The sequence below is a fragment of the Clarias gariepinus genome, chromosome 6 (genome assembly GCF_024256425.1).
Source record: "Clarias gariepinus isolate MV-2021 ecotype Netherlands chromosome 6, CGAR_prim_01v2, whole genome shotgun sequence".
Classification (NCBI taxonomy): Eukaryota; Metazoa; Chordata; class Actinopteri; order Siluriformes; family Clariidae; genus Clarias; species Clarias gariepinus.
The window spans coordinates 36,528,971-36,547,131 of record NC_071105.1 but is presented as its reverse complement, the minus strand read 5'-3'; the positions used below and the strand labels follow the sequence as shown (position 1 = coordinate 36,547,131).

At 41.8% G+C, this 18,161-nt stretch overlaps 2 protein-coding genes across 2 annotated transcripts in view; one reads left to right on the top strand and one right to left on the bottom strand.

Annotated features, from left to right (window-relative positions):
- Positions 1–9,419, top strand: part of dnah9l (dynein, axonemal, heavy polypeptide 9 like) — a 52,818-nt gene extending 43,399 nt beyond the window's left edge. Inside the window, 12 exon segments of the mRNA XM_053498213.1 lie at positions 555–703; positions 812–939; positions 1,384–1,611; positions 1,715–1,906; positions 2,078–2,197; positions 2,443–2,685; positions 3,332–3,514; positions 3,595–3,710; positions 3,850–3,962; positions 4,047–4,187; positions 4,993–5,241; positions 8,720–9,419. Coding sequence (XP_053354188.1) covers positions 555–703; positions 812–939; positions 1,384–1,611; positions 1,715–1,906; positions 2,078–2,197; positions 2,443–2,685; positions 3,332–3,514; positions 3,595–3,710; positions 3,850–3,962; positions 4,047–4,187; positions 4,993–5,240 — 1,861 coding nt within the window. The 3' untranslated portion in view covers position 5,241; positions 8,720–9,419.
- The window catches only part of kcnh7 (potassium channel, voltage gated eag related subfamily H, member 7), a 42,478-nt gene continuing 33,736 nt past the window's right edge, over positions 9,420–18,161 (bottom strand). The window contains exons 9-13 of the mRNA XM_053498857.1: positions 16,910–17,015; positions 13,532–13,765; positions 12,413–12,557; positions 10,033–10,189; positions 9,420–9,876 (exon numbers count right to left, since the gene is read on the bottom strand). Coding sequence (XP_053354832.1) covers positions 9,580–9,876; positions 10,033–10,189; positions 12,413–12,557; positions 13,532–13,765; positions 16,910–17,015 — 939 coding nt within the window. The 3' untranslated portion in view covers positions 9,420–9,579. The remainder of the gene's footprint in view (positions 9,877–10,032; positions 10,190–12,412; positions 12,558–13,531; positions 13,766–16,909; positions 17,016–18,161) is intronic.

The window sequence follows — 18,161 nt, the reverse complement described above, 5'->3', positions numbered from 1 at the left end:
AAAAGGATCATTGTGTTCTAAATGTGTTCCGATTAGGTCGTCTCAGGAATGAGGCCGCGTACTTGGACACGAATTAAATCAGACATAAAAGCCAATTGTACCTGAACATGGAAGTAGATCAATGTTTAGACGCAATGTCATCAGTGCCGTCAGGCTCCTTCAAAAAAGTATTGTACGCTTTAATGTCATACTTTTAGATCTCTATAGCCATAGCTGATAAAGTGGAAAGGCACGCGAGAGTGTTGCTCCTGACATTTATTTTCCTAAAATATCAATAATAATAAGCATAGCATGAAGGTTAATTTCCTCGTTCTTTTCTTGTGTTAAATGGTGGCTCACAAACCAAGCATGAGCATACTGACACCTGCTGTATAGAAGGGGGTAAATACGCAAACGTACCTGAGTACGGAGCACAAAAAACTATATAAATGCCGGCCAGCAAGGAGGGGAAGCAATCGTTCCTGGGCACAGTAAGAACCAATCTTGGCTAATGTGAAAGATTCTTAGAGCCTTTTTGGATGTTTATATTATTGGAAATGTGTGTGTCTGCGCAGGAACTTTGTAGAGGAGAAGTTGGGTGTCCAGTACACTGAGAGCAGGAAGATGGAGTTTGCGAGGTCGTTTAAGGAAAGTGGTCCAGCCTCGCCCGTGTTTTTCATCCTGTCACCTGGAGTCGACCCGCTAAAAGACGTGGAGTCTCTGGGTAAAGCTGCGTACACTCGTCTTAATCCTGCTGACTCACTTTCACACTAACCTAAAGAAATTGAATGCATATGACATTGTTTCGTTTTGTGTGTGTGTGTGTGTCAAGGTAAAAAGCTTGGCTTCACTATAGACCTTGGGAAGCTGCATAACGTCTCTCTTGGACAAGGCCAGGAAGCTGTAGCAGAGCTAGCCATGGAGAAAGCTTCCCAAGAAGGTCACTGGGTTATACTACAGGTACAGTATGTACATTTTAATATGTCCATTATAATTCAGGGGCAGCAAGGCGGCGTAGTGGTTAGCACTAGACATCTTACACCCCCAGGGTCCGGGTTAAATTCCTGCCTTGGGGTCTGTGTGCATGAAGTTTGCATGTTCACCCCATGCTTGGGGGGTTTCCCCCGGGTACTCTGGTGTCGACAGTCCAAAGACATGCAGATTAGGCTAATTGCCATTCCCAAGTGCCCGTAGTGTGTGCATGTGAGTCTGTTGCATGTTAACTGCATGACTACCGTCATAAAAATGGGAATGAATACAATGCTAATCATCATTGGCCTCCACAGTCTCTAGCTGGACTACAGAGATTCCTAAATGAAAGGATAGATGGACTATAATTTATTAACTTCAAATCTATTCCTGCACCCCTAATTAACACATGCTCATGCGCCATGCGTTTCTTAGAACATACATTTGGTTGCAAAGTGGCTCGGGAGTCTGGAGAAGCTCCTGGAACGATGTTGTGAGAGCAGTCACCTGGACTACCGAGTGTTTATGAGCGCAGAGCCAGCGGCCACCCCTCAGGAGCATATAATCCCTCAAGGCATTCTGGAAAACTCCATTAAAATCACTAATGAACCTCCGACTGGAATGCTGGCCAACCTACATGCAGCACTGGACAACTTTGACCAAGTGATAAATTACATCAAATACATTAAAACACACATTGTTTGATAATGCCTGTCTATGTGCTTGTTAACAGTACGTATATATATATGTGTGTGTGTGTGTGTAGGACATCCTGGACCAGTGTTCCAGGGAGCAGGAGTTTAAGACCATCCTGTTCTCGCTGTGTTATTTCCATGCGTGCGTTGCAGAGAGAAGGAAGTTCGGCCCTCAGGGCTGGAACCGCAAATATCCTTTTAACACGGGAGATCTCACCATTTCTGTTAACGTGCTTTACAATTATCTGGAGGCCAACTCTCAGGTGTGTGTGTGTGCTCCAGCACTAAGCTAATATTATTTCAGTGGCCATTTTTTTTACACATTACTCACACCTTGGACTTGACAAGTACTGTGTCAATAACTGTGGTTACACATATACTACCTGTGTGAGACAGAACTTATCTTTGTGAATGTGTTTCTTGTTGAGCACTAGGTGCCGTGGGAAGATCTTCGCTATCTGTTTGGAGAAATTATGTACGGTGGACACATCACCGACGACTGGGACAGAAGACTGTGCAGGACGTATTTGGAGGAGTACATGCAGCCCAACCAGGTGCACAAGCATGCACTCCTTTAACATTGCGGGGGTACCAATAATTTCAAAACAATTGACAGTAAAGCCTTCTCTGGAAAAAAAAAAACATCACTGAGTCTCCTGTAATTTTGTAGAGAGATTGGGTTTATGCATATGGAGTCCTTATGGGTTCATCGATGTTTTGATCCATAGTTAAGGAGTTAATACAAGGTATGTTTTGCCCATGTGTAAAAACTTAAATATTCCCTTTTTTTACCCGACAGTTTGACAGGAAGTTGGCTTTAGCCCCTGGCTTTGTTGTTCCCTCCAACCTGGACTATGAGGGATACCACAGCTTCATAGACGAGATGCTTTCCCATGAGAGCCCAGTGCATTATGGGCTTCACCCCAACGCAGAGATCGAGTTTCTGACTGTGACCTCCGACAGTCTGTTCCACACACTCCTCGAGCTGCAGACCAGAGACTCATCAATGGGCGAGGGAACATCGCAGAGCACAGAGGAGAAGGTCCGCTTAAGAGAGGGGTTTTAGTATCTGCTGCTGTTTGTTTGTCTGTGTCAGATTGTTCATTGATGTAGAAATCATTAGTTGCGTCTGGTGCATGATTTTGCTGTAAGTAACGTGACTGCATTTACAAAGTCAGGGCTTGATCAATATTATTAGAAGCTCGCCATGTCCTCTTTGCTATTTGGAGGGTGTACAGGTAGGTAATAGCTGCATCACTGTGGCAACTAACATTAAGATTAAGATTTCTTACAGCACAGTGAAATGATTTTCCGCATATCCCACTTAGGAAGCTGGGGTCAAAACTCAGGGCCAGCCAGGAATCAGTGCCCTCTGGAGCAGATAGGGTTAAGGGCCTTGCTCAAGGGCTTAACAGTAGCAACTTGACCAGGGCTTGAACCCCAGACCTTTCAATAAACAAACCAGAGCCTTAACCGTTTGTGCCACTACTGTACAGAAAGGGAACAGCAGGCTCAACAGTGGCAACTTGGCGGCACCGGGTCTTAAACCCCGGACCTTCTGATCAGTTACCCGAAGCCCTAACTGTTTGAGCCACCACTGCCTAGATCACCGTATTTACAAAATAGGAATGGTGGATGTCAAGAACCAGGAGAGCAGACACTCATATAATTGATTTGGATGTCTCTAGGTAAAGACGGTCTTGGATGACATCCTGGAGAAACTACCGGAGGAATACAACATGTCAGATCTCATGTCTAAAACGGCCGAGCGTACACCCTTCGTTCTGGTGTGCTTCCAGGAGTGTGAGCGCATGAACATGCTGGTCAATGAAATACGGCGTTCACTGAAAGAGCTGGACTTGGGATTGAAGGTGTGTGTATGTTTATGTTCTTCAGGTGTCCATTGTGTCTATATTGTGTAAGAATATTGAGCATGTGGTTTACGTGGTAGGGCGAACTGGCCATATCTTCAGAGATGGAGCAGCTACAGACAGCACTGTTTTTTGATAACGTTCCTGACACCTGGACTAGGCTCGCGTACCCCTCCACCTACACCCTGGCTCAGTGGTAATACACACATACACTCGTGCATGTGCACACACACATTTGTCTTACTCCAATTGCAAAGAAATGGCTTGGCATCAACAATGTGCTGGTCAAAAATAAAACCCTTTTGTAGAAATGATGTATTGTTTTGTTTGCTGAGGTACAATGATGTGCTGCTGCGTTGTCGAGAGCTGGATAGCTGGACTCAGGATCTCTCTCTGCCCAGCGTAGTCTGGCTCTCAGGTCTTTTCAACCCTCAGTCTTTCCTCACAGGTAACTCTCAGACACACACTTGTGTACATGGATCCAAGCAATCACTTTATATCACACACTAACTCGGTAACTGTTGTATGGCAGCCGTGATGCAGAGCTTGGCACGGAAGAACGAGTGGCCGCTTGATAAGATGACTCTAACGGTGGACGTGACAAAGAAATTTAAGGAGGAGTTCAACCAGCCGGCCAGAGAGGGTGCTTACGTCTACGGACTCTACATGGAAGGTTTGAGATACACACAATGCTCCTGTCAGGACGTCTGAGTTAGGGCCTTCACATGAGATTTTTCTGCATAGTTCAATTTCATGTATACACAACTGCATGTTCAGTATATGTGTAAAACTCAGTACATATTTAGATCTCATCGAGCTAAAAACATTCACTCTGCATGTCATGGACTCAACAGGAAGTCAGTTGTGCATTTTTTCCCACTCTTTTGGTCTTTTTTAAAATGTGTCCTAACATCCTCAAAAACGTATGAAAATTGTCAGGCAGGTTGGAATCTGCTGCCATTAGTATACCTGAGAGTCGCATGGCCCAGGGCCTTCAGGGGCCCCCACAAAAGATTTTGCTGCATATCTCATACACACTTGTATGTATGCACACGAAACTTGGTACACGTTTATTGCTCATTGAGCCAAACAACTTTCGCACTGCATGTCCTGGGCTTAACTCGACAGGTAGTCGGTTATTTTTGGTCGTTCGCAAAAACGCACTTAGTGGATTTTGATATACTCCTTCTAGGGAATTTATACAATCGCCACCAAACCCGGCCGACGTGATCCAAGGACATTGAGGACACAAAATTGCGGAGGGATTTTTGATATCTCAAACGGGTCAGCCGTGATAATGCTTTAACTTATCACTTACGCTGAAAAGTGATTAATAACTTTCTGTGTGAGTTAATTAATAACTTTTCTTTCAAGTTTTTTGTTAGTTTTTGACATATTTAGCTGCTGCAGCAATTTTAATTGTCCTTTGTAATTAATAAAGTTTTCTTATCCTAAACGGCCCTTACACCACTTTACAGGTGCACGTTGGGATATCCAGAACGGTACTATCACAGAGGCACGGCTAAAAGAACTGACTCCTAGCATGCCCGTGATAGCGGTGCGTGCCGTCCCAAACGACCGCCAGGAAACGCGCAACATCTACGAGTGTCCTGTCTACAAGACCAAACTCAGAGCGAACACCTACGTCTGGACGTTCAACCTCAAAAGCAGAGAGAGACCTGCTAAGTGGGTGCTCGCAGGCGTGGCCCTGCTGCTGAGTGTGTGAGGTGTGTAAATGCAAAAGACACAACTCGGCACATCATAACTCATTTTGTTGTTTATTTGTTGAAATAATTACGTGTCTTTGTCAACGGTGATATTCCCTAATATACAGTGCGATATATTATACATACATACATACATACATACATACAGTGTACTGCTTATGTCCGAGAAAAAAAAGGGAAAGATTCGTACCCGACCGTGTGTTCTGCGTCATAGAAAATCCACCAGAATTTATACATTTAAAAATGCATTAAAAACAATTTCATGTCAACAGCACTATAGAGTTAAAAAGTGACGCTGTCCAGAAAAGTTTTGCAGTGCTTGTGCAAAAAGTTGCAAAAGTTGTATAGCAGGAGCGCTCGGGTCAGACGTCGTCGAAAGCTCTGATCCGAGATCAGGTTTCAGGCTAGAGCTGATCTTAGACCAGCGGTTATGCATGCTTTTGAGATGTTTTGAGGCTTGGGCCTGGAAAAATGAACAAACAGCAGCGTTTCCATGGGAACCTTATCGAATCTGAACTCAGTGTTGCAACACAGAATCCCTCACCATCCCGTTCTTTAATTCATTTCTTTTGGTTCAGGATTGACACCTTGGGTTGTAAAGATACATACAGTACGTACACGTGTTGCGGGGGAGTTATTCCTAAGCTGGTGCGTAATTTGATGCACGATCTGACGCAGATTCCTACAAGTTATAGAGGATAGCTGTCAGGAATAGCGCTAGTAATTATGTACTATAACGATATTACCATGATGTTATGATGACATGATCACGCATGCAAAAAACACTCAGTGTGAATAGCTCATGAATGAGTCGCGCGGTCTGATTAACACTGCTTTCACACTGTACAGGGAGATATCGTTGTGGTGCCGTGGTGTAACTAAAGTAACGTGTTTATGTCGCACACAAGCAGCTCCAATTATTATTATTCTTTTATTCAAACAGGCTCATCATCCTCATCATCATCGCTAAGTCTTTATTTTATAATAATAAACCTAATAGAGATCAAGATAGACTAGGAAGGTGCTTCAAAAGGACGTTTCTTCATGTCAAAACTCTTCCCAGATCCTTTTTTGGCAAGCATGAAAGCAGCCGTATTCTAAACTCTAAACATGGCTCATAAAAGTTTTTAACGTTTTGCTTCTTTTTTTTTTTTAATTCTGATAAAACTTACAGAAATCTCTTTCCGTGGAAATGTTTCCGATAAATGACTTGCTCTACACATCTTTTCTAGTAATCTACTTTATAGTTACATCACTACTCTGGTCCCTGTTAAGACATGCATACTGTACGAGTTTGCTCCAAAACCCTTGGAAGACGTTATCGGTGCGGTGCGGTGCGCCGAGTAGATTACGATACGCTAAAGAGACTTTGGTTAAAGCATGCAGGTCAGCTGGAGCTGTACATATTAACTCTATTAATATATGACTCGGGAGTTTGGGTTTAATGCATAAAGACATGCAGGACGAACATCAGATGCATAAAAACTGGATAAACGCTCCAGTATGATGTTCCGCTAGTTTTGGGTCTGGCCGCGATGCATCACTAGATGGCGACATTGCAATCGATAGCGCCAGAGATAATTCCATACCTACAACAAAGGTTCCTGTGCACGCACTCGTCCATAAGGGCTTATCCAGTGTTCGACAACAGTAATACAGAAATTATATAGTATATACTGTATATATATTCTTAAAAGGCAATAAATTTAATTGAATAAATAATAAAGCGTAACAACAGAGTGAACACACGCTCACGTGTGCAGCCAAATTCAGCGCGGAGACGCAGAGACGCAATACTGAGTGAACGTTGAGTAGATGTGGATGTTCCTAAGGAGGAAAGAAAAGCCAGACTGAGCTGAAAAGCGAGACCTGAGCCCTTGTGCACGGTTTTAATCCCACGATGCACCTTGAGGGCTGTGATGTACCCTAGCAGCCAGGACATACCCAGAATGCACTGCGATGTTTGGTTTGATTGGAGCCAAGATCTTCTCAAAGCAAAGTTACCTGGGTTTAGTTCCTAAGTAATGTTCCCGAGGTTTGATTAAAATAAAATCGTGAACGTTTAACAAAATCATGCCTTATTCATCGAGCCGTGTACAAAATGACTTACAATTCGTTATTTGATTAGTGAATCCTGTAAATAAACGTCAATGTCCTATCGATGGTCCTGAGTGTGTATCGTCGAGCCTTCGCTGTAGCTGATCTTATGGTCGTCATGGTGTGTGTCAGGAACAAACTTCGCGACACTATTTGCTTCGGTTCTGGTTTTTTTTACGCACATAAAAAAAATAAATCGCTAAATGTATTGGTGTATGTGTAGGGGTGGACAAATTAGACTCGAGGTAGAAATCTGTACTTTCTTTTATTTTGCTCATCAGTGTTTCAATCAACATATGGTGCCGTGGTAAAGTATTTGCCCCCTTTCTGTAATTTCTTTTTTTTGTCTTAAGTCTTGGGTATAATCAAGATATTTTGGCAAATGCGAGATGAGGCTTCGTCTTCTTTTTGGCCATCAGCGTCTTTCAACCTTGGAACTTTCAACCCATGAACGCCATTCTTGCCCCGTCTCCTTCTTATTATTGAAGTATAAACATTGACATTAATTGAGGCGAGTAAGTAGTTCTTTAGAACTGTAGTCCTTTAGATGTCGTCCTGAGTTGTTTTATGAGCTCCTGGATGAGTTATCGTTGCGCTCTTGGAGTAATTTCGTTATTTACGTTATTATTTAACGGCTTTCTGGAGTCACAAAGCCTTAGAAACAGCTTGGTGACCCTTTCAAGATTGATACATGTCGATTACTTTGTTTCTTATTTGCTCTTTAATTTCTTTAGATCATATTGCTTTTTAAGATATTTAAGCGTGCTTGACTTTGTGAGACAGGTTTAAGTGAGAACCTTTAAATGATTTCTTGATTCAACAGCTCTGGCAGTTATCAGGTCTGGGTGTGGCAAGTGAAATTTAACTTAAAAAAGTATACCTGTAGTTAATCATGGTTCAATTATGAATTATCAAGGGGTGCAATTACTTTTTCACATAGGCCCAAGCCGGTTTGAACAGCTCTTCTCCATTCATAAACGAACTCATCATTTAAATACTGCATTTTTTATTAACTCGAGTTATTTTTGTGTAATGTTAAATTTGGTTGATAATTTTTGCGTGACAAATATGCAAAAAAACAAAAAATCATACCTTTTCACAGGACTGTACCTTCATATTTGTGATTGTGAAAATCTTTCAAACGTTCAAATCAATATGTGTAGCTAAAAAAACAAAACAAGCGGTGGAGTGGAACACCACCACGCCTCCCCAACTCTGATTTGTCCACCCCAGTGTGTGATGGAATGTCCCTACTGGTGTGTGTAAAGACTTTTTTAAATGTATGCAAACATTTATTTCAATCACATATTCTGTTCTATGTAGTGCTTCTGATTTTTCAATAATCGCATGTCAATTTTTGTTTTCTTGGGTCTCGCTGCAGAACCAGATGTCCCGCTCTGAGATCCCCAAACCCACGCCGTGCTCTATAACACGTTTATTCAGCCTAAAGGCAGAAGCTGGACAAGTTGGACAAGCCTGACTCCACCCACTGGACTTTCTGCTCTTGCAGCAAGGGGGACTTGTATTTTTCCAGTCAACAGCGAGAACGGGGACCGTTTCAAACACAGCATGGGTGTGTATTCTGAGATGACGTGGTTCTTGTGTGGTTTCTCTCCGAATAAACCCCCTGCTCCTGGAACCCCGGAGAAGATGATGCTAATTATATAAAGCACAACATTTTCTTAACTAAAGGGGAACAAAAAAAAAAAGAAAAACAACAAAAAAACACTCATGCCAAAGTCATGTGATAAACAGCATGACTTTTTTTTTTTTTAAATAAACATGCGGCAAAAAAAAAACAAAAAAAACCATTCTTCCCAGCATGCAGCTCTTCTGTTGCTACGGTTGCACGTCCATCTCCATGGTGGCTGATTTTGTGTCCAGTCACACTGAAGAAATACATTCAAAATTTTTTCTTGTTTTTTTTTTTCTCCCCCACATTGGTGTGCTCGAGTCGGAAAGGGAAAAAAATTCGGAAGATAACAAACGTTTTTTGTAGTTTGCATACAGATTTTCTCTCTCTCTCTCTAGAGTGGACTCTCGCACTCTCTCTCTCTCTCTCTCTCTCTCTCTCGCACTCTCTCTCCCTTTCACACACACACACACACACTTTCACTATGTACCCTGAGTCTAGCGTGCGCTGGTTTCCAGTGCGAGAGGGGAACGACTCTGGTATCCTACTTCCAGATATGGTTATAACACCTTATAAACATATCGTATTATGTGGATTTCTGTGATGACCTAATGCCTGTTCCCTGGAAGCCCCGGGTCAGAGGAGGGCCTGTGGAGTCCCGGCGTCGTGCCCTCGTGAGGAGACGAATCGGGGAGGGACGTCTGTCTGATCGACAGGTGAAGGGCCCTCTGACGCGGGGAAGCCGAGGACTCGCTCCTCTCGTGTGTCGGTCTGAGCTCCGCCTCCCACTCCGAGTCTTTTATCCCGCTCGCATCGGAGGTCGTCTCCATGGCAGCGGGAAGTGCGCAGTCTTTGGGTTTGTCTCTCTCACTAGGCTGGTTTTCTAAATCGGGACTCTGCGAAGACTAAGAATAACACCGGGATTGTATTTAGTGCTTTTCAGGCTGCCTAATGGACGTGTGTTTATATAAAATGATAAAAAAAAAAAGGTAAGAATCTCCACTGGGGCCCTGGTTTTAAGAGGTTAAAGCTGTATGTGTGTGTATGTGTGTGTGTGTTACCTGTGTCTGTACAGCAGTAACAGGCTGCACTCTGATGGCTGGTTTGTGGTATTCAGGGCTGGAGGCTAAAGTGCTGTAGGCTGGAGGCCCCAGGGCACTCTGTCTCTGCAGCATCTGCAGGATGGCCTGGATGTCAGACGTCATCTGAACCTCCAATCTACACACACACACACACACACGTGCGGAATGTTTCCATCCAACTATCCAAGTCTTTTGGATTGTAAAAGCATCTCTCACAAACAGTGAAAAACATCTCATGAGTTATTTTCCCAGCTGCACCGCTTATCTGGATTAGACACATCATTACTATAATAAAGATAAGACTCAGGATTTTGACACTGAGGAGGAGGAGGAGGAGGAGGAGGCAGATTTATAAAAGCCAACAGCAGCACACTTTGGGAAAACGTGGGACGCTGTTTTTTTTCACATAGGACACGTGAGCGGCGCTTCTCTCGGTTAATAAGCACTAGTTACACTGCGGTGTTGAAATACTGACAAATTGAAATGTGTCCGAGGTCCGGAAGTAAGGTACACGCGTGGATCTCAACGGACACACCGGACACAAACTTTCATATCCTACATCGCTGGATTGTGTCGTGTTTGCCTTAGACATACTTCTAAATGGATTTGTTTTTTTTTCTTGTAAAAAAAATATATTTTTAACCTTTTCTGAGATGTCTCATCAAAATGAAGAAATAAATCATATAAATTACACTTTTATTAAACTGTAATGCAAAAAAAGTCCAAGTTCTGTGTCTGAGAGGTGCGTGTGGGTGTCAGGGTAGAAAGTGCTGCTTTTTGTTTCTACACACCGCACAAGTCAAAATCCTTACAATGTGTGTTTTTTTTTAGTTCCTAAGCATTAATATAAAATTAAAGTGTGAAAAGGCCCTCTTGTTGTTTTAAGTTTTTTTTTCCCAGCATCCAGGGCTTTTTGGAGGTTTTAACATACAGTACACAGGTTGGAATCTGCTGCCATCAGCGACTGAGCGGCTAATGCATGGGTGTGGCACAGGACCCTTACTGCAGATTTTGTTCCGTAACTCATACACACTTGCACAGATACGTGTAAAACCTGGTAAACACTTTCACTGTGCATGTCATGGACTCAACAGGAAGCCAGTTAATTTGGGTCATTTAAAAAATGCACCCAATAGTATTTGATATACTCCTTCTAGGGGATTTATACGATCGCCACCAAACTGGGGCACTTTGATCTCAAGACATTGCGGATGCAAAATTGCGAAGGGATTTTTGACTTCTCAAACGGTTCAGCCGTGGCGATGCCTTAAAGTTAGGATGAAAAGTGGCTAATAACTTCCTTAGATATATATAATTATATAGTTATATAAAATATTATGTCACAATGTTATTGGTATGTCCACTTTAAATGCATGTGCCGACTGCGCCCACTGTCGTTCTGGTGCACCTGGGTGGCTATAGCGCAGTTGTTCGGGCCTGTTGCTTTGCAATATACAGTGGAATCTTGGATTACGAACGTAATTTGTTCCGGAAGCAGCTTGTATTTCAAAGCACTTATAAACCAAATAGAATTTTCTCGTAAGAAATAATGGAAACTGAAATTATTCGTTTCACAGCCCAAAAAAATAAATATATAACAATAATTTACACAAAATATACGTAAAAATAAGTATAATTTAAGTAAAAATAAAAACAAATTAACCTGCACTTTACCAGAAAAAAGTAAAAATAAATTCCGACAGATAAGTGTTTCCGTTTGTGCGCATAGGTGCTGTGTGTGTGTATATGTGTGTATGTGGGTGTGTGTGTGAAGCTAAAGTAAGGAGCCCCTCCTCCTCTTCCCCTTCTCGTTTTACACAGTTACCCTCCCCCCTCTCTTTTCACACACACACACACACACACACACACACACTAACAGAATCACTGCTGTAAAGTAAAAATAAAAAAGTCATAATTTATTAAAAATTTTTTGCTCGTCTTGCGGAACACTTGCAAACCGCGTTACTCGCAATCCAAGGTTTTACTGTATTATTTTTCATGTTTCTAAATGCGTCGAGCTTTGCGGAAAAATGACGACTGCCTTTCCGTTTCCAATTGCGTTAAACAGCAACATGGATTCATTAATTTAGGCATTGTTTGAGGATTTACCCGCCTACCCTGACCCCAAGGTGAGTCCTGGACCTACCAGCCTCAATTAAGCTACTCTGGAATTTTGATTTCTTTGGCCATGTGTACGTTTAAACTTAACACAAACATATAAACAGTGCATAAGCTTATAATAATCATGAGATTCCAATAATGGACTAAAGTATATATATGAAAAAAAAAAATCACTTCAATGTGTGAACACAAGGGGGCGACAACTACAAGCGAGACTTCCCTCAACTGTGTCTCTCACCTGTTCAGGTGTTCCTGCAGCAAGTCCAGCCTCTGCTCCATTTCCCCGAATGTGACGTCGCTGTCGCAGTCACCTCCGCCCTCTCTATCCTGAAATTGTGCTGAGCCATTGATGTTCCCACAGGGCCATTTCTCATCACACACTTCTTGGAACAAACACACACACACACACACACACACACAGACACACACACACACAGAGGCCCAGGGCTGTTAATTACGTCCAACTGCAACTACGCAGAACACTGGGTATTAAGGAATATTATAATTAATACACACACACACACACACACACACACACACACCAAAAGCTAGACGGTGATCATTATCCAGATGCATGGAAGAAGAACATGTGTGTGTGTGTGTGTGTGTGTGTTTACCTGCAACCAAACCTAACCAGACACATCATGTATAAACTAGTTTCCTTTTACTGTAGCACAGAGCAGAGAGTGAGAGAAAGCTTCCTGTAGGGAGTATAATGGTGTGTGTGTGTGTGTGTGTGTGTGTGTGTGTGTCTGCACAGCTGCTTAGACAGACAACTCTGAGTGATAATAACAGTGTTCAGCTCTTCAGGAACTCTGCGCTCAGACACACTCATGTTTAAAAGTGCGCCGTGTATTTAACGCCTCCCAAAAGCCTTCATAAAGTCATAATAGTCACATAACCATCACTTACACACATGCAGTCGAAGCACCATTCTTGGCACCTCATGCACGTTCGAAATTATTGGCTCCCCAACCAATGAAAATGAGCAAAGACAAACTGAATCGTATTAACGCTGTAGATGTTGTGTCACAGTTTCAGTGTTGAAATCCAGAAGCGTTAATTTTTGCGTGCATGTTTAAGCTGTGATGCTATTCTGTTCTATCTTGGGCCACAGCTGGCAGAACATCTGTCACACACATGCTCATATTTCTTCATATCTCTGTAATCACCTGTGTATCATGGATTTCTTAGATTTCGTCCAAAGCCTAGTTTTTTTCTAAGGATTATCTCTTTTTTAAAATATAATTTTATAGATGTGGCAAGAATTTTTTCATTGAAAAAAAAAGAAAAGAAAAATGACCATTCTCTTTAAGGGCGCCAATATTTCTGACAGCGCCTGTGCGTGTTGCGTTACCTGTATATAACTCAGCGCATTGCTCAGCGTGCGGGTCCGGGAGCATGTTTAGGTCGAGAGGAAGCGAGTTGCCGAGCATCCCCAAATCCAAATTCCTCTTCTCCTCTTTTTCTTCGGCCTCGTCTTTGCTTCTCGTCTCCTCCTCTTCCTCCTCCTCTTCCTCATCTTCTCCCTGCAGTGTATCTCTGTCTCTCCCTCTGTCCCTCTCCATCACTCTGTGTCGACTCTGAGTCCCTGTGGGAAGACGTGAGGTGAGGCTAATGTGTACATGTTCTCCTTGGAGAGGTTCATGTTAATCATGAAAGATAGAGAGAGAGAGAGACAAAAAAAGAGACACAGAGAGAGACAAAAAAAGAGACACAGAGAGAGACAGAAAGTGCGAGAGACATGCAGAAATGGATAGATGCATTAAATGTAAAGTCATTTAAGGTCACGCAGCAGAGTGCCGCTCTATAAAACGACAAACCATGCTGCGTCCTCTAACACCACACACACACACACACACACACACACACACACACACATACAGTATATACACACACACACACCAAATGCCACCATGGAAACTGGCTGAAACAAAGATACTGTAGAATTGATGAAGGGAGGAGAAAAGAAGAATAGTGCTGTCTAGCAACCTGTCCACGTCTTTTATTTTAGAATCACATGTACTGAATCTTATTTAAGCTATTTAACTACTGCTAATTTTCATTTTCTTGCACAGTTTTAGTGTTAAAATCTAAGTGTTAAAAGTGTTAAAGCCATGATGCTATTCTACTCTATCTTGGGCCACAGCTGGCAAAACATCTGTCACACTGTTCGTATGTCCTTGTGTCTTTTATCCTGTGTATTATGGATTTCTTAGATTTTGTCCAAGATTTTTTTTTTAAAGATGATCTATTTCTTTGGAATAGATTTTATACAGTCTTATGCAAAAGTTTTGGCACCCCATAAATAATAGATTTTGGTAATATAACAAGTTTCTCTTTGAAATGTGAAAAAATGCACAATATTTAAAGCAAACATTGATGCATAGTTACTTTTCATGTCATATATTGAACCAAGATAAAAAATAAAAACATTATTGTGGCACTGTGATAAAGTTTGGGCACCCTACATAAGCAGTACTTTCTGTAGTAACACCTCTGGCGAATATCACAGCTTAAAAAGGGTTTTTATAGCTAAAAGTCTTTCAGTTTTTGTACTTGGCGATTTTCTCCCATTCTTCCTTGCAAAAGGCTTCTAAGATCTACCTACAAATTTTCAATGATGTTTAAATCAGGGGACTGTGATGGCCATGCCAGAACCTCCAGCTTGCGTCTCTTGAGGTTTCCATAGTGGATTTCGAGGTATGTTTAGGATAATTTTCCTGTTGTAGACGCCATCCACTTTTCAGCTTCAGCTTTTTTACAGATGGTGTGATGCTTGCTTCCAAAATTTGCTGGTATTTACTGAAATCCATTCTTCCCTCCACCTGTGCAATGCTTTCTGTGCCACTGGCTGCAACACAACCCCAAAGCATGATCGATCCACCACCATGCTTAATAGTTAGCAAGGTGTTGGCATTGGACTACGGTTTGGAAGATCCCAGGTTCAAACCCCACAACCACCAAGTTGCCACTGTTGTGCCCTTGAGCAAGGCCCTTAACCCTCAACTGCTCAGATGTGTAATGAGATAAAAATGTAAGTCGCTCTGGATAAGAGCGCCTGCCAAATGCCCAAATTTAAATGTAAATGTAGATGTGTTCTTCTCATGAAATCCTGCTCTTTTTTTTACCCCAAACATGCCTTTGCTGATTGTGGCCAAAGAGTTCTATTTTAACTTCATCAGTCCACCGCACTTGTTTTCAAAACGCATCAGGCACGCATCTGTTGCATACTTCTAAAGTTGGATTTTATGATGGGGACGCAGGTAAGGTTTTCTTCTGCAGACTCTTCCATGAAGGTCTTGTGGAACGGTGCACCACCACTCCTGAGTCTGCTTAATCTTCCTGCAGGTTTTTTGCAGTTAAATGGGGGTTTTGATTTGACTAGCATATAAGCAGTTCTCTCCGAGAGTTTTCTTGGACTTCCAAATTTCACCTTGACCTCCACAGTTCCCCTGAACTGCCATCTTCTAATTACATTTCTCACTGTGGAAACTGCAAGCTGACAACGCTTTGCTATCTTCTTGTAGCCTTCTACAAGTATTGTAGGCATCAATAACTTTCATTTTCTTACAGAGTAGAGTCTTACACAGCTGCTTAGAGGAACCCATGGTTGTTGAGTGCTCGCAAGTGTGTGAACAAGGTTTAAAGATTCAAAGTATTTGTAAACCTTTGAAATTGGCATTTACTAATGACAGCTGTTTCCATGCATCAGATCTAATATGCTGATTAAGGTCTGAAACCTTAGAAAGAATCTGAGACTCTGGAACTCTTAGGGTGCCCAAACTTTTGCACAGTGCCAAAATATTGTTTTTATTTTTGTTCAATTTATGGCATAAAAGGTAACTATGCATCAATGTTTGCTGAAAATATGGTGCATTTTTTTCCATTTCCAAGAGAGATTGTGTTAACATCTTATCAATTAATTAACCACCAAAATCTGTTATTTATCAACTTTTGCATAAGACTGTAGATGTGCCAATAATTTTGTCATGCAAAAAAAAAGAGTCTACAGTATGGTTTCTTAAAACCGTGACCGTGACAGCCGGTCCTGGTGCGATGCCCTGCAGGCGTTGGAATTTTATGAATCTGCTTTGTATTAAAACAGAATTAAGGTGAGCCAAAGGGCGTGAGACGGGACCGGCTGGGATGCTGGAACATTGCAGGACACCAAACACACACACAGTCACAACTAGGGGCAACATTGTTCATCCAGCTGACCTACCAGCAGTCTGTTCTGCAGATTTCAGGTTCTTAAGTTGACTTAACCTGAGCTTGGATCTAGTGTGCTTTAAATGGTGCCAGTGATGCATCATACAGGTACTCCAATGAGTATCACAGATTCTGATCTAAACTCTAAAACGCTTTATTCTTGCCTAAAGACTACAGTCTGTGTCATGATGGGTAGAAAGATTGCTTTTGTTTTTTGTATTTACTTTGTCAGACAGGTTGTATTTAAGTGATTTCTTAATTTATCACATCTGGCAGTAATCAGGCCTGGGTTCGGCAAGGTTTAATTTAACTCCAAAAAATACGCTTACTTACAGTTCATTCATGATTTAACAAGGGGGGCAATTACTTTTTCACATGTAGGTTTGGACAGAATTTAAAACTGCATTTTGTATTTACTTTGGTTATCTTTGTGTAATATTAAAATATTTGATGATCTGAAGCATTCAAGTGTGATATATATATATATATATAAATACTTTTTCACAGCACTGTAGAGGTTTACCTGTAGACGTCCTGCTTTTAAAGCAGGCTTTTGACCTGGTGTTGATCTCCTCCTGTTCAGAGTCACTCACTGGGGTGTACAGGTTTCTCTGGCGAACGCCGCTGATCTGGTGAGAGAACCGAGAGGGGTACAGTAGGACTTGACACCTTCTACACCTTCTACACATACAGAACCAGTCAAAAGTTTGGACACAAGTTGAGATAAATTTTTTACATTCTTGAACAATACTGGATTTTTTCCCCAAAAACAATAAAAAAAACACATATGGCATTAGATAATTAAGTAAAAGTGTTGAGTGTAATGTGTTAGAGTACTCGGATTACTTTTTTGATGTAACGAGTAATCTAACGCGTTAGGTCCGCCATTTAAGTACTCAGTTATTTTGATATTTTTTCAAAAATGTAATCCGTTATTCAGACAATTTATATAATCCCTGAGCCAGACAGCAGTCATTCCCAATCATTAGTGTGTGTGTGTGTGTGTGTGTGAAAGTCGTCCTAAAAGCCCCGCCCCTGATAACCCGCCCCCCTCTGTTATTCCTGCTGTTACAGTATACCCCTATCTCACCTACGCGGTTTGACTATGTGAGGACTGACATACGGAAAGATGCTACCCTAATCACAGCATCAAAACCCGCGGTGAATCATGATGAACCGTACTTACGGCCACCGCGCGAAACCGCGTAGGTAAGATAGGGGTATTAATAGTTAACCGATTACGAGCCAAACTTTGCTGAGTGATGATGGTAGAATAATTATAAAGGTCTTGACTAAAACAACATGCATGAGGAATCACAAAGGAGTTTTCATTTTTTTGTAACGGAAAAGTACTCGAACTAGTTACTTTTATCAGAAAGTAACGCTGTAATGTAACTGATTACTTTTTAAAGTAATTTTGTAACGTAATTAGTTACTTTAAAAAGTAACGTTCCCCAACACTGTTAAGTAACAACAACAGCAACAGTCAGTTGTTATTCTGAGATATGAAGGTCTGGAACTGTTCTGGAACAGTTCTAGCAAGAGTATTGTGTCAAGTGCATTTGCAAAACCCATCAAGCTCCATGATGAAACTGTCTCTCATGTAGACCTTCCCAGGAAAGCAAGACCAAAACCGACCTCTGCTGCAGAGGAGACGTTCATTTAGAGTCACCAGCCTCGGAAATCACCAATTAACAAACAGCACCTCAGATTAGAGCCGTTATGAAGCTTTACAGATCTTAAGTAGCAGATAAACATCTTAATATCAACTGTTC